The following is a 17,683-nucleotide window of genomic DNA, read 5'->3' on the forward strand; positions in this document are numbered from 1 at the left end:
AAATAAAAGTATACTATTAAATGTACTTCTATTTTCTATTCAGATTTAGATGTACATTTATTGTCATTGGAACATATCTATGACTTTATTTAGTAAAAAGCATATCATGTATGTATAGTAGGATAGTATAGATAAAAATTTTAAAAATACATATATGCACTGATTATATTTAGAAGTAATGAGAAAGGATATATATCAAATGTTAACAGTGAGTTTTCTGTTTGTGGTAAGATTATTTGTGAACTTTATTTTTGTTGATCTAAATAAAAAATTATTAAAGGTGGCAAAGACCTTATATTCTGGAGAAATAAATTATTTTCCACATTTTTAAAATTATTTGATATTATACATATTAATTACCCTGGTTGCATTCTATCCCCTTTTTTGATGTATATCTTTTATTCACTTTTATTATGCCTCTATAATAATTAGAGCTTTAAAAAAATAATAGGGGATATTCCTGGGATATAAAAATAGCCCTCAAAGTGGAAGGCGTTTCTTCACTGTTTTTAATTTTAACCTATGGATTAAACTTTGGATTATATCAGTGGTTTAATTAGCTTCTTCCAATTTAGTAAAAATAAAGCTGAGAAATAATGTGGACATGAACATAGTCTTCTTCTTGAAAGTTGTAATATTGACCAAAAATGTCACACATAAATCTTGATAAATCATTACTTTTTTAAAAATAGGAAGCTGAAAGAGCTAAGCATCAACTTGACTATTTCCTAAATCAAGGGAAAGAATCACTTAAAAGTGAAGGGAAGACCAAGACAAAAATGGAAATGGGTATTAGTAAAATAAAAGTTGAAGATTCAAAAGATATACCATTGGAGAGAGGAACAAAGAAATCAGTAGTTACAGATTCAGGTGGACAAAAGACAAGTTCTAAACTCCAAGAACATCTACAGGTAAGGAAATTACGGAAAAAGAGTAGAAGACAGAAAAACAGTGATCTTTGCTGTAAGATTATCTTTTATATTGTTGTTTACTTCATTTGTATATATTATTTAAAAAAAATTTCTATGCCCTGTTTCTTTGCTTAGACTGTTTGTCTTGCTAAAGGTAACTTTAGTTATAGCAATTCATTTTCTTCAATACAAATTTATAAATTAGATATGTATTGGTTTTGAATGATGATATAAACACCTGAGATTTGAGAGCTAGAAAAAATAGGAGTTCCTAGACCAAAGATATTTTACTATAAATTAATAAAAGTAAATATAAATGCAAAACCATGGGAAAACATTTTTAAATTTATTTTTTTACTTAGTGCAGTTCACACACTGTATTAGTTTCTCGTGTACAACACAGAGATTTGTTTAAATACGTATGTTATGCTTTGCTCACTACAAGGGTAGCTATTTGTGAGGAAAATTTCTTGAAAAAATGTATTTTTGTTTGTGTTACACAGTGGATTCAGAAGCTCTTTCTTGAACATTCAGATTTATTAATCTATGCCTTGGAAGAAAATAACACTGTATACATAAGCAACTTTATTGACAAGTAATGGGAAGAGTTAAAGAAGTAAAGCAAAATGGTTGAGAATATTATTTTGCTTGTCCTTGTTCTAGCAGGATAGGTCTTATCAGGTCTCTTATTTCTTTAATAGTATTTTATATTCTTTAGTGTCCTTCCTTTTTGTTTTCAGAATAAGAGTTTGTAGTAGAGATAGCATAGTAAAGTAGCATATAATAATAATAAAGTAAAATTAAAAGCCAATACTCTAACTTTTTTTAAGGAGACTATCATCACCCAGTAATTTTTCCTTATTTTAATGTTTTTTAAATATAATTTTTTGTTTTTATTTAAATTCCAGTTAACATACAGTGTAATGTTAATATCAGGCATACAATGTAGTGATTCAGCTCTTACATGTAACACCCGGTGCTCATCACAAGCGCGCTCCTTAATCCCCAACGCATATTTAACCCATTATATATAATTTTAATTGCAAATTGTGTCAGCTTCTTCTTGAAAAAATAAAAAATGAAAAAATTGCTCTTGGTGAAAAGGAAATTATTAAGGTTAGTAGAGTTTTTTTTGGTTTTTGTTTTTTTTTGTGCTAGATTGAATACAAAAGCAAAGTTTTTAGAAATCCAGGTTTCTGTGAACTGGCTTAAGGCAAAGATAAAGTGTGGCAACACAATTTAAAATGTGCTGGTCACTTTATATTCTCTATCATTATAAAATATGCTGGTGAGTTTATGTATATGTGCTAGTCATATACAGAATAAGTAATAGATGCTAATCATTTACACAGTAAGAAATAAGTAAGATAGCTATCAGCATCCTGATTTTGAAGATGAAACTGGAGCCTAAAAATTAACTATGCAGCATCATAGTAACGTCGAATTAGACTTCAGACCGAGGTCTTTCTGGCTTCAAAATCACGTCAGGATATCTTCCTTGCTTTTCTCTGTGGCTGCATTTGAAACCTAACTTTGTTAATAGGCTTAGTGTTTTTTTATTTCCCAGGATTTTCCCCCTAAATCCAAAATAAGACTGTTATATATGACAAGTTAAATAGAAAACATTAAGTTAAAAAGTAAGATGAATTTGGGGGCACCTGGATGGCTCAGTGGGTTAAGCCTCTGCCTTTGGCTTGGGTTGTGATCTTGGGATCCTGGGATCGAGTCCCATATCGGGCACTCTGCGCAGTGGGGAGACTGCTTCCCCCTTTCCTTCTGCCTGCCTCTCTGCCTACTTGTGATCTCTCTCTCTCTCTCTGCCAAATAAATTAATAAATAATCTTTAAAAAAATAAGGAGTAAGATGAATTTGAAAGAGCAACTTCATTATCCAAAGCATTTTACCAGGTAACTTTGTCATCTTCAACCTGGGCAAGTGATTTTTGCTTTCAGTGGTATTATAAATGGATTAACACACACCTCTCTTCTTATTTATTCAGTTTAACAATCCTTATTAAATACTGGGTGCTTTTGAAACAGAAATCATTACTGAAGTTTTTGATGGACTAGAAGTTATTCAAACTCACTGTCTCTATATTCTTATTGTAATTCTCCATTTAACTCTAATCTTTTTTCCCCAAGCACTATATTAAAACTATTTTTGCCAAGGTCACAACAAATCTACTTGATCTTATTCTGAAGGATGCTTTATACTCTTATCCCACTTACTCTCTTAGTAGTATTTGATCATGTTTGATGATTTTTTTTTTTAAGGATTTATTTATTTATTTGAGAGAGAGCGAACGAGAGAGAGAGAGAGAGAGTGAGCAGTAGCAGGGCAAGGGGCAGATGGAGAAGGAGAAGCAGACTCCTCACTGAGCAGGGAGCCTAATGTGGGACTCAGTCTCAGGACCCTGGGATCATGACCTGTGTAGAAGGCAGATGCTTAACTGACTGAGCCACCCAGACACCGCAACCATTTCTTTTTCTTTTCTTTTCCTTTTTCCTTTCTTTTTTCTTTTTCTTCTCTTTTCTTTATTTGTTTATTTACTTATTTGACAAAGAGAGCAAGCATAAACAGGGGGAGTAGTAGGCAAAGGGAGAGGGAGAAGCAAGTTCTTTGCTGAGCAAGGAGCTTGATGTGGAGCTTGATCCCAGGACCCTGGGATCATGACCTGAGCCAAAGGCAGAGCCTTAACCCACTGAGCCCCCCAGGTTCCCCCTGACCATTTATTTCTTTTTAATGTAGTCTGCATTTTGATTTAGAGACAGAATAATTATTTTGTTCCCTATATATTTTTCTGGTACTGTGTTTTGTGCTGTCCATTCTTTAACTGTGGTGTTTCTCTGAGTTTTCTCTTTTTCAGAGCACGCTTATGTACTTTTATGGCTTTCAGTGCCAAATAAATCTTATTTCTCTAACCCAGATATCACCTAATTTCCAGGCCTATTATCTTTCAAACAACTTAATTTACCTTCTAGAATGGTCCACAGCAGCTAGAATTCATCATGTCCTAAAATGAACTGAGACCATGACCTGAGCTGAAGGCAGAGGCTTTAACCCATTGAGCCACCCAGGGGCCCGTGTGTTATCTTTTGGTATGTAATAAATTACTCCAAAACTTAGGGGCTTAGACAACAAACATGTATTATTTCACAGTATCTGTGAGTCAGAAATCCAAAAAGAAGGTTTAGCTAGGTCCTCTAGTTCATGGTCTTTCACAAAGTTGCAATCAGACAGTTATCAAAGAAAAGTCAGAGCTAGGCAGTCAGGTGTAAAAACAGTTTTTATTTAAGTCTATTGAAGTAGGAGAAAAGAGATCTCAGTATAAAACTGCGTTCAATTCCTAGTACACCATGGGGAAGTAGAAATTTATAGCCAAAGAGTAGGTTGATGGTCAATGAAAAATTACTAAGGGCAACATTGGGGGTGAAAGGAAGATTCTTGCTGAACTGCCCTAATAGGATCTTTGCTGATGATAGGCAAGAGTGATCATCTATAGGGGTACCTGTGTGGCTCAGTTAAGTGAATGTCTTTGGCTTAGGTCGTGATCCCAGGGTCCTAGGATTTAGCCCTGTGTCAGGCTCCCTGCTCAGTAGGAGCCTGCTTCTCCCTCTCCCACTCCTTCTGCTGGGCTCTCTCTCTCTCTCTCTCTCTCTCTGTGTGTGTCAAATAACTAACTAACTAAACAATATATTTTTTTAAAAGGTGATCAGCTATCACCTGGGGAAGGAAGATCAATCATGGAGAATGGGGCACTGTTGCTAAATTGACTTACCAGGGTTCTTACTAAACCTGGATTTTAAAAGGAAGTGCACAAATGGACTTAGGGGAAGTTTCAAGAACCTAAAAGTTTGGTCAAGCAAAGAATCTTTATCAACCCCCTATCATGTTCAAAGAAAGAAGTGATGTTCTTAAGCCCATTTCTTACTTGGTCACTTTTTGTTCATTACAGACTAGCTGAATCATCTGTTGGGGCTTGGTGGTAGAGGCTATTTGCTTGGTGGTGCTAGAAGTCAAGCATGTAATGGCAAAAGTTTCTATGAAAGCAAAAACAAAGATTAATAGTTAAAAACTCAGTTTATGAATCTAGAGGGAGGCCAGTCAAGAAGATTTCTAGATATTGTGATTTGAATATCTTTGGAGATGGCATTGGGTATTCCAGTGAACTTTCTAAGAGGCCCACACAATCAGCAGGCAATAAGGCTACTCATTCATGATCTATCATGAATCTGTCATGATGATTTTCTTGAAGTTTATGGAGCCTTCCAGCTTCAGCTTGGAGACCTTCAGGGAAAGGGCAGTTCTTGTTCTCAGTGATTTTAAGTCAAAAGGCAGAAAAATTGAAACATTAACTTGAAAAGTTGTAACCAGGTAGAGGAAACTAGAGTTCTGGTTTTAGTGTAGTTCATAGGTGGATAATAAAGACTTAAAAACAATGAATAGGACTAAAATTAAACACCCACAATGGTATGTTTTTCATTTAAACATAATTTATCTGTGATCCTTACCAGTTCTAGCAAAGATAAAGTAAGAAAGATTCATTTGTAATATAAATCCTCTCATTAAAATTGACTTGATCATTTATACAAGTGCAGCAAGAATAGTAACTGACCACATAGGTCATTTGTGTTTGCTTTGCTGGAATTTTTCATAAGAAATTGCAGGTTGGACTTTTAGAAACTTCTTGAGGCTAGGAAGCCAAGCCAAGGATTCTCAATCAGGCTTCCAAGACAATATCTATAGACTTGGATGAATTCCTCTTTTCTAGAGGTCTCCAAGATATCCTGAGATTCCTGAGCCTGCCAGGAAGGAGCTTTCCTTGCTCATCTGTATGGTCAGAAACCATATAAGAAAGATACTGGGCAGATTTTTGAAGGAGGCTTTATTGGCTCCATAAAATCAACCTTAGTTCCTTAAGGCAGCCTGGCCATATCTGATTTTTTACATCATTCTCAAATGTGACCCAGCAGTCAAATTCTTGGTAATATAACCAATGTTCCCAATTGTGTTCTGTTTCATAGAGAACAGATTCCTATTTTACTTATGCAAATAACTATGTTGCCATAGAAATAAGAATACTAAAAAGAGTTTCCAAATTTAGAGGGTTTAGATTAGAGAGAAAAAGTAATTCAATCTTTGTTCCCAAAGTATACTTTATCAAACTGCTGCAAGTTATAGATAGCTTAAGACAATAGAGAAGAATATTTCCTTAAATCTGAAAAAAAAAAAAATCAGGAAGCAGCTATGTTTCAAAGGGTCATCGAAAAAATTAATCATCCTCATTAGTTTATTCAGCCCTTTCTTATTAGTTCAGTTCTTGTTCTACTTGATCTTGTGTTAGCAGTTTTATGAATCCATTAGTTTCTTTATTAGTTACTGAAATTCTTATTAGTCCAGTAGCATGGTCTCAAAGTCACTCAAGTGGTACCATCATCATGGTGCATTCTCACCTGTAGCTGATTATAAACACTTCCAGAAAAGAATGAAAGTAAAACAATAACTGTCTGTGAATGATAAATGACAGAATGGTCAAGATAAAAATCTGTTGAGAATTCATTGCAGTGGAATTGACAAGGATATTTTTCTATGACATAAAATATTTTAACATAATAAGCAGACAGTGAAGGTACTGAAAATTTTCAAGAACTTCAGACAATTTCTGGAATACTTATATTAGTAACATGTAGCCATACATACATAACTTATGATGGTTTATCTTATTTGACAGTATTTTCCACATGGTTTAATATACTGCATAAATATAATTAAACCTCTCTTTTACAAGGTGAAAGACATCCTTTTGAGATTTTCCAGGGACCCTCTGGGAAATTTTAAAAATAGTTTGAGGTCAAAAGACTTCATTTAGCATTTGATTTGGGGATGTTGCTAAACATTAAAAGGTCTGAATATTTGACAAAACAGGATCACAGTTTATTTAGTTATTTAACAAATGTAACAATAAAATATTTCAAAGGTAAATATAGAAGGTTACTTGATTGTTAAAAAAAAAACCCGTAGCTTTTCAATATTGAGATTTGATTTTCTTAAGTGATTCAGTACTTGATAAGGACAATATGAAGTACAGGAAATTATTTTGATACAACACGGATTATTGTTTTTTAGGCAGATGCCTGAAGAGATAAAGAAAAACCTTTCATAATCTGTTACCAAGAGAAGATCATCAGTCCAAGAAAACTGTCCTTTCAACAGGGACAAAATAGAATCCTAGTTTTGTACTAATGTACTTTTGATATTAATGCGCCTTAAAAAATATAAATAAATCCATTCCAATATTACCTAACTTGGTCATACATAAATTTCCCTTCCTAAGATTCTTTTTGCACCACTTTTTCTTTTAAAAATCCATTCAACTTGTGTTTGGCAATTAATGTTTCAATATTTTATCTTACTTGGAAATGATCTAGCTCATCAATGACAATTATATAACTTAGTATAGCTTTTTAAAGTTTCACGTTACCAAAAATATTTTTAAAACTTTTTAAGTAGCTATGTTATGAAATATAATTATTGTTGAAAAGTTTACTTTTAAACTTTTATTCCATTTTTATCTATTTAATTATTTTTAACTATTATGCTTGAATTGCTCATGAAAATTATATCGGAAGTCAAAGCTAGTCCTCATTTTACTATTTTTCTTGCTAATAAATCAGGTAAGTATCACATATATCACAGATGCAAAGGAGCTAAACAATTAAACATATGGTTCATTCCTCTTTTTTTTTAAGCTGCTGTGTTTGGCATGTATGAAGCAATTCATTTTTAAAATTTAAATTCAATTTACTTGACATATGGTGTATTATTAGTTTCAGGATAGAATTTAGTGATTCATCATTTGCATATAGTACCCACTACTCATTACATCAAATACCCTCCTTATTGTTCAACTACCCTAACCCCTACACATCTCCCCTCCAGCAACCCTCAGTTTTTCCATATAATTAAGAGTCTCTTTTGGTTTGCCTCCCTCTGTTTTTTTCTGTTTTTATATTGTATTATTTTTCCTTCTCTTCCTCTATGTTCCTCTTTTTTGTTTCTTAAATTCCACATATGAGTGAAATCATATGGTATTTGTCTTTCTGACTTATTTTGCTTCACCTAATATCCTCTAGTGCCATCCACATTATCGCAGATAGCAAGATTTCATTCTTTTTGATGGCTGAATAATATTCCATTATATATGTGTATGTGTGTGTGTGTGTGTACACACACATACATATATATAATGTGTACACACACACACACACACCATATCTTCTTTACCCATTCATCTGTCAATGGATATCTGGGCTCTTTCCATAGTTTGATTATTGTGGACATTGCTGCTATAAACTTTTGGGTACATGGGCCACTTTGAATCACTATGTTTGTATCCTTTGGATAAATATTTAGTAGTTCAATTGCTGGTTTGTAGGGTAGTTCTGGTTTTGACTTTTTGAGGAAACTCCATACTGTTTCCCAGAGTGGCTGCACGAGTTTGCATTCCTACTAACTGTGTAAGAGGATTCCCCTTTCTCCACATCCTCAGCAACATCTGATTGCTTCCTGAGTTGTTTCCTTTAGCCATTCTGACTGGTGTGAAGTGGTTTCATTGTGATTTTGATTTGTATTTCCCTGATGCTGAGTGATACTGAGTATTTTTTCATGTGTCTGTTAGCCATTTGTGTTTCTTCTTTGGAGAAATGTCCACTTATGTCTTCTACCCATTTCTTGACTGGATTATTTGTTTTTTGGGTGGTGAGTTTGATAAGTTCTTTATAGAGTTTGTATAGTAGCCCTTTATCTGATATGTCATTTGTGAATATCTCCTCCCATTCCATAGGTTACCTTTTAGTTTTGTTCGTTTTTTTCCTTCTCTGTGAGGAGACTTTTTATCCCGATGAAGTCCTAACAGTTCATTTTTCCTTTTTTTCCCCCATGCCTTTGGAGAGGTGTTCAGGAAGAAGTTTCTGTGGCTGAGGTCAGAAAAGTTGCTAGCTGTGTTCTTCCCTAGGATTTTGATGGTTTTCTTTCTCTCATTTAGGTCTTTCATCCATTTTGAATTTATTTTTTAGTATGATATAAGGAAATGGTCCCATTTCATTCTTCTGCATGTGGCTGTCCAATTTCCCCAACACCTTTTTTTAAGAGACTATCTTTTTTCCATTGGGTATTCTTTCCTGCTTTGTCAAAGATTAGCTGACTGTAGAGTTGATGATCCATTTCCGCGTTCTCTATTTTGGTCCATTGATCTATGTGTCTCTTTCTGTGCCAGTACCATTTTGTCTTGATGATCACAGCTTTGTACTAGAGCTTGAAGTGTGGCATTGTGATGCCACCAGCTTTGGTTTTCTTTTTCAACATCCCTCTAGCTATTTGGGGTCTTTTCAGATTTTACAGATTTTAGGATTGTTTGTTCCAGCTCTCTGAAAAATTCTGGTGGTATTTTCATAGGGATTATGTTGAATGTATAGATTGCTTTGGATGGCATATACATTTGAACAATATTTGTTCTTCCAGTCCATAAGCATGGAATGTTTTCCCATTTCTTTTTGTGTTTCTCAATTTCTTTCATACGTTTTTTTATAGTTTTCAGAATACAGATCTTTTACCTGCCTGGTTAGGTTTATTCCTAGATATCTTTTTTTTTTTTTTTTAAGATTTTATTTATTTAACAGACAGAGATCACAAGTAGGCAGAGAGGCAGGTAGAGAAAGAGGAAGGGAAGCAGCCTCCCCACTGAGCAGAGAGCCTGCCACAGGGCTCGATCCCAGGGATCCCTGGGATTATGACCCGAGATTTTACTCAGAGGCTTTAACCCTCTGGGCCACCCAGGCGCCCCTATCTTATGGTTTTTGATGCAATTGTAAACAGGATTGATTTCCTTGATTTCTCTTTCTGCCACTTCATGATTAGTGTATAGAAATGCAGTAGACTTTTGTGCATCAGTTTTGTATCCTGTGACTTTGAAGCAATCCATTTTTAAAAATATTTTTTTATTTCTTTTCAGCATAACAGTATTCATTGTTTTTGCACCACACCCAGTGCTCACTTTATATTTTTATTTGAATTGTGTTTCTGGCAACTAACATAAGCTGAGATTACATGTTTGTCAATATTTCTGGAGGAGACTTTTTTTGCTTTGATTTTTTATTTCTATTTTTAAAGATTTTATTTATTTATTTATTTGACAGAAAAAGAGAGATCACAAGTAGGCAGAGAGGCAGAGGGGGAGGGGGAAGCAGGCTCCCTGCTGAGCACAGAGCCCAGTGTGGGACCCAGGACCCTGAGATCAAGACTTTAGTCAAAGGCAGAGACTTAATCCCCTGAGCCACCCAGGCGCCCCTTGATATGTAATCTCATGGAGATGTGGACTGAGTTTAAGGTGAGTGACCAAGAAGAGGTCTAGTGGCTATCTGCCTCATCAAGTGAACAGAATGCTAATTTAAAAAAAAAAATTTCTTTTTTTTTTTCCAAATAGTATCTTTCTCTCATTTCAGTCTGAAATGGTTGCTTTTGGTGCTCTGACTCTGTTGAGTCTCTTCATAGGGAGTATGGGGGTTTAATGTTTAAGTGACTATAGGGAACTGAGGGACTCAAGTGGGAAAGGGAAAGTCTGGCAGGGTAGGCAGAAGGATGAGGGAGGTTAGTGGTTAAGGAGGGACCTACGAAAGGATTCAAGAGAACATTACTAGAGATTGAAGGTGATAAAAAGAGGAAGGAGAAGCATTAGTAATGGGCAGAGAGAGGTTTCAAAGGTTTTCAATCAATTGAAAAGCTCCCACGTTCTTAACTAATGGTACCTTTATACTTAAACAGAAAACCTGGGACTCAAACCTGGGACATAAGCATAGCTTATGTTCTTTAGAGATTAGCCTCTTACAAATGGAGGCTGGCTCTTTCCATAGTTTGATTATTGTGGACATTGCTGCTATAAACTTTTGTGTACATGGGCCTCTTTGAATCGCTAACCTAACCAGATTTTGGAGTATACTCAGAATCTTAAGAATAAAAATCTGTCCCTACTAGCTTCAGTGGACATTTGCATAGAACAGTGGTTTAGGAGTTGAACTCACCAATGGATCCTCAATCAGTCAGCCATGAGTGAAAACAAAGGCTTAAAAATGTGCAAAAATTGAGGTCCTGGATGGGTGTTCTGGAGTCTGGCGAAGAATCTAATCCTATCTGAGTCACAGAACTATAATTGTTAAAGAAAAACAAGAGTTGGGCAGTAGTTGAAGTCATAAAATCAGATTATCAGTGTCAATGTCGGCCTTGGCTGCATTTGTCTCAACACCTAACTGGAGGAGGATATACTTCTGGGCTCAGTATATACTCATATAACTCTTGTTGGGCCTCAGATATTTGCTGGATATTGCTTGGAGACATCAGTTCCTTGCCAGGGAGGCCCTTTCCATAAAGCCACTTACAACATGGAAGCAAGGGCAGAAACAGGGAGAAAAGGAGGGAAAGCATCAGGGAGGGAGGGAGGAAGCTAGAATCTACTCTCAGAAGTGATATCCTATCACTTTTGCCATTTCATTAGAAGTGGAAGTAGTCACCAGGGCCAGTCCAAACACAGCAGAGGGAAATACAACAGGCATGAATGCCATGAAACAGGGATCACTGGAAGTTATTTTGGAGACTACCTTCAAGTAGATTGATTGTGAAAACCATTGAATTGAATGCTAAGTGAAGCAGTTTGGTCTTCAGTGGTCAGAAAGAAAAGAACTGCTTTGTATTGATCCTATAATTCATAAGGTCTTACCTATATATTATAACTATAAATATATTTCTTTTCTTTTCTTTTTTTTTTTTTTTGCTGATATAACTGTCTTAGGCATTACAATGCTTCGTTTGGCTGTGGAGTTGTGATATTTCTAATATCAAGAGAGGGTTTTCTCAAATGAGGTGGTATGCTCCCAGTATTCTTGGGCCTGGCTTCATAGGGAAACCAGGTTATCACCCTGTGCTACTGGTGATCCAAACTTAAAATTTAAAAAGAGTGAAAGAAAAATATTTAGAAGTCTTACTACTGGACATTAGGTTACATTACACAAAAGGTCTGTCATATGTGTATCTTAATGACATATGTGAGAAGTAGTTCTTCTTTGTTTTTGTATCTGTTTTTAAAGTTGCTTATTGGAATAGGAGTTTTTTTTAAATTAGAGGTTAGGGTAAGACCTATTATCATTCCTATATGTCAGGAGCTGAAACCCTTAGTTATAGGAGTTTGATAATACTTTATAAACATGGTAGAGTAAAATGAGATAGTGTTTATCAAATGCTTTTGAATATAATGAAGCACTATGTGAATATTAGGTTTTATCTTCCTTCAGTTATATCTAGTTATCTGTGTAGTCCATATGAAAACCCATGGTGTTATATTTCTTAACATATAGGCTAACTCTTGTCACTTGTAGGCCCAGAACGTGTAATGGCTCACATACAATAGAAAATTATTTCCTCATGTAAATATTTCCAGGAAGTTCAGAGTCTATGTTTGTGTTAGGGAGTCCTGCTCGACACAGTCATTCAGGTATACTGGCATATGGAGTTTTTGCCATTTGACATTGACGTTCTGGGCCACATTGGGCATAGAAATCCAGCTACTAGAGAAGAAGATAGAAAACCAAATATGAGTCAGTTTTCACTGACCCAGCTGGAAGTGTGGTACACACCACTTTCTCTCATAATTAATTTATGACATTTAACTGTAGGAGGAGCTTAGAGATATAGACCGATAATGTGCCTTAAGAAAAGAAAATTAGTTTGTTGAACATCGGAAATCTTTGACACAGGTGAGTAAAGATAAAGCTAACTAATCTCTGTATGAAGGAAACTGAGTTAGGTAAAATTCAGGCCTGGGATAAAATCTAGAATCCTCATTATGCTATAGAAAAACATGTTATCTTCCCAAGGGATATAAGTTATTAATAAAATCATACTCTTGAGGTCATTGGTTTCTTTTATTTTTGATCACACACCTCAGTATAATTTGAGCATGCATTCTCGATATAATTTTACAATTTTTTTAAATTAAAAAAAATACTATCATGTAAGTATACTGTGTGTTAATACCACTATTTTAGTATATTCTCTTGGCATTTGAATTATAAATACTTCAAAAAGAATACTGAAAAAATTAAATAATTATGTAGTACATATGTTTAAAATAATGTTTATTTACTATCAATATAAAGCCCTCTTTGCACTCATTAAGAAATATAATTTTGGTAGTAGTTCATATTCTACAGTGTTTCCTCCAGTGCCAGGTATGATCATTTCTTAGCTTTTTTGATACCTTAATCTTATAAAATTATCATATTTAAAAGCCTGTTTTTGAATATTTTTCTAGATAATTTAGTAAAAACATTTGTTGTACATGCTTAGTGTATTTAAATTTAATATTTTTTATCACAGATCTCAAATGTCCCAAATGGAAGCCCACTTGACAAAAGGTAAAACATTAAAAAATATTCTTTTTCTAATCTTTATTGCTTTATATACCTAAATGGCAAAATAGCCTTTCTAAATTCAGTATCATAAGATTCCTTGACTTGTATTTTTGCTTAAACATTGTACTCTTCAAAACTAATTTTAAATAGAAAATGTTTAAAACTTTAGATGTTGTCAAAGATCAACAGATTGGATGCTGTGAAAATAGAAAATTTTAAGTGAAAAATTTAACTAAGGACTAGGTATGGTACAAAGCCACTTTCCAAACTCCAACATCCCCCCATCCTGAGCAACAATTAAATTTTCAGATAGTGAGCAACTGAACATGATCCATTTCTTGTTAAAGATTTTATTTATTTATTTGAGAGAGAACACAAATGGAGAGGAGGAACAAAGGAAGAGGGAGAAGCAGACTCCCTGCTGAGCAGGGAGCCAGACTGGGGGTTGGAGGATTTGATCGAAGGACCCTGAGATCATGACCTGAACCCAAGGCAGATGCTTAACTGACTGAGCCACTCAGGCACCCCCAAATATGACGACCCTTTTTTAAAATGATTTTTGTGTGAAAACAATTTTTATTTATCTTCAGGAAAATACTTATGAGTGGGATATCTTACATCATGAAGTCATGACCTCAATACATAAAACAACTAACTTAAATTTTTTTTTGCATTTCATTTTTGCTTAATCACTTTATATATATGCATATGCATGAACATAAAATAATTAAGTTTGTTGATTTATCCAATTAAATCTTACAGGTTCATAAGTAAGTGAGTCTGTTTGATTAAGATGTTATGATTCACAGACATTTTCACAAACCAGTCAGGAAACAGAAAGCCTGAACCAGATAGATTAGTGGAACAGTAAGTTCTGTTAATAAGAGTTAGGTTGATCTTCAGTGAGAATAAACTACAGCAGTGTTTCCTTTCAGTCATTCACTTGAATTATTGAGAATTTGAATTCAGTATACATGAGGCACTTATTCTTTAATTATACATAGCTTAATATATAAACTTTTTAACTTTGATTGCCACGCAGAGAAGAGGAAAGAACTATCTAGGAATGTGCATTTCTCTGCTTCATTACTATTTCTAATATTTCCTTATTACAGACCAGGATGAATTAGTAAGAATTAAGTAATAAATGTTGTGATTAAGGGCTAGAAGTTTTGAAAAGGTCCATTTTAATATCTGTAGTGATTGTATTTTTAAAAGTATGTTTTTAATATCTCAGGAGAAGACAGACATTTATTTGTTGCTTTGCAAACTTATTATGGGTAGAGTTCTTGTCATTTATCACTTCACATTATAATTATATCTGGTCAGTATTATGAACATTTGAGAAAAATATTAAGTAATAAGTAGTTAAGTAATAAAAGTAATAAAAAGTATTAGTAATTATCTTCAACTTCAATTGGAAATTAACCAGGTTATAAACTATAGAAATAGAAACAAAGCATGATACTCTTATATTCATGTTAGGATTATGGTAAATCATGGGACACTACTATAGTTTTTCTGTGAAAACATCATGAAGTGTAATAGGCTTTGAAAATGCTGGAAAGCTAATAATTTGTCACTGTTATGAAGTAATAACTTTTCATAGAAGCTGTTTTAATATTGGACATTTAGTTGCTGCTGCTGAACTTGATACAGTATATTTGTTGAATTTCAGGAAGTAGAAGTATTGGCTTAAACAAAAGTATTTTAAAGAGAATTTCTAGCCTCTATGAAGATAGAATAAGGTAGTGTCAGTTACTTTCTATGAGTTTTTGGAAAAATCTCATAGATGGGTTATGATAGTGTTACCACGAGTTACTACTCTTGCCAACCCCCATTCTACTAGGCCGATAAGTCACAGTTAATGAGTAATATTGGGAGGTAGGAAAATGCAAGGATTGGATGGGGAATAATGGACTAAGGATGATAGGGAATATAGGACACATTAAATATTCTAGTAAGGCAGACAAAACGTGCGAAAATAAGTGCAGTATTTTATATGCAGAAGATGCATTCTATAAAAGGTTACCAAGAAGTTGCATCAAAAAGAAGGAAAAGTTGTTCCTGGCTGGACTAAGTGTAACAGCATTTAATTTAAGAAAGATAGGTGGGTTGGATTTTAACAGGGAAATATGAGGAACAGGTGTTACAGATGGACTGAACAGTTGAAACGAAAACGAGGGTGTTTAGAATCTACACAGTGTACCAGGAAAAGACCAGTAATTTTTTTTTTTTTTAGTTTAAACTGAGGATAAAAGGGAGATATGACATGAATCAGGTTGTTGTAGCTTGATAGATTTTATAGAATTTCCCTTAATAGCTATAGGTTTAATATTGCTAAATATATTAAAAAATCAAACTATTAAGCACATGGCACAATATTATTCATAAAACTTCATTTTGGGTTACTTCTTAGATCCTAATAGAATTTCTGAAATACTTTGGAAAAGTCTCCCAAACCTTCAGAGAGTGGATGGGAGCGAAGTAAGGAGATCCCACCTGAACAGACACATGGTATTGATTACAATAAAGTACATTTTTTTTGGCGCTTTACAACATTTAGTGATTTGTTTTGGTTAGGGAATGAGTGAGTGGCAAGTATTTAATCAGACACAATAGATATTAATAATTTAGTGTTTCACATCAAACGTAGTGTTAGCTTTTCTTAATTTTATAGCATTGAAATTTACACTTTTTAGATATGAAAATGTAAGCTGTTTCTTGGTGTTTTAAGTTATGCATCCAACCTACTTCTTTATAAATCTTTTTTTCTACAATTCTCTCACCCCCAACTCTAAGCTCAAAAACATACAAAAGAGGAAGTGTATTAATACATATCCATTTCCCGCATAGATTAGATGATTAGCTATTAAATTTATTCATTCATTTATTCCCTAAACTCAATCAGCTTCATATGTTCTCAGCTTCATATGCCAGGTAATCTCTTGAACATTGGGATTTACTGATAAATAACACAAATAAGTTTTCTTCTCTTGTGATGTTTACATTATAGTGGGGAAAACAGGCAGAAAAACAATTGAGAATACATGAACAAGATAATTTTAGAGAGTAATAAATGAAGAGAATATGACTACCTTTCTGATAGGGAGTCACGGGGAAGGCTAATTTAGATTGGTGGTCAAGAAAGATATTCTGTATCAAGAAAAGGGATTATTTAATTATGAAATTAAAAAAACTGTTAACAATTTTTTGCCTCTTTCCAGTTTTTACAAAATATACTACAAATGGAGATTTACCTTTTTGAAAACCCTAAAGGAGACTTTAAATTTCCTCAATTAATGGTTGTGCAAGAAACATATTACTTGTGGCCCAAGTTATAGACATTAGTTAGATTTTATAGAGGAAACCTTACAAACTAAGAAACAGTGAAGAGTGTAATAACTCCTGAGCTGTCATTATTCTGCAGGGAAGTACATTGAATTCACCATGGGAAGTGCACCTGAGGGGGACTTGCTTGTCACATAACCCTACAAAATTATAGAGGAATTAGGAGGGACTAGAGAGCACCTAGTTAACCACATAACAGTGAGAGATTCCTGCTTGGGCAATGGCCTTGTTAGAAAAAGGAAGCTACTGGAGGAGTAGGCATTTTGTATGTTAATGTAGCTGGTGTCAGTGAGAGCTATTTTCCATTCAACAGTCTTGGCAGAGCCAGCTCTGCCAAAACACCAGAAGGGAGAATGGAGAGAACTACCAGGGCATGCCATAACAGAGATTTGTCTTTCCTCTGTCTACTTCTTGGTCTGGGGGTCTCACTAATGGGTCATTCCATTAGCTCTGGCTGACGCCTTGTCTTGATCACAGTATTACCTGGGAGAAAGCTGCTAGTTGGGTCCCCTCCTCCCTGGGTTAGGTGTAAGTGTAAAACCAGCATAAATAAATAAATTCATACCTTATAAGCTTTACTTTCTGGACTGCCAAAGAAGGCTGTTTTGGAATATCTGTACAATACATGTACAGTGTCTTCAGTAAGAGAGAAACTTATTCATTATCTCCCTTGATATCCCCCCCCAAACATTTCCCAAGGTCAGACATGTTCACACCCTGAAAAACTGAGATCTGTTATTCCTTCTTGGAGATGAGCCAGCGTGTCATGTTTTTGGAGTGATAAATTCAGCAGAGACCCCAAAGTTACTATTTTTCTCTTAGAAGTCACCGGCAGGATTAGAAGAGGATGTTTGCCAAAGAATCTGATGCAAAGACAATGTCCATCTTTTACATAAACAGTCTGCTTTGTCATTCATATACGGAGATCAAAGTAGGGAGTAAAAAAAAAAAAAAAAAGAATGA

The 17,683-nt window shown here is 34.4% G+C and overlaps 1 protein-coding gene across 1 annotated transcript in view; it reads left to right on the plus strand.

The window, feature by feature from the left end:
* The window catches only part of CCDC7 (coiled-coil domain containing 7), a 469,805-nt gene that overhangs the window by 135,753 nt on the left and 316,369 nt on the right, over positions 1–17,683 (plus strand). The window contains exons 17-18 of the mRNA XM_059187454.1: positions 693–911; positions 13,335–13,372. Of these exons, the coding sequence (XP_059043437.1) occupies positions 693–911; positions 13,335–13,372 (257 nt within the window). The remainder of the gene's footprint in view (positions 1–692; positions 912–13,334; positions 13,373–17,683) is intronic.

The sequence above is a fragment of the Mustela lutreola genome, chromosome 8, assembly GCF_030435805.1.
Source record: "Mustela lutreola isolate mMusLut2 chromosome 8, mMusLut2.pri, whole genome shotgun sequence".
NCBI lineage: Eukaryota > Metazoa > Chordata > Mammalia > Carnivora > Mustelidae > Mustela > Mustela lutreola.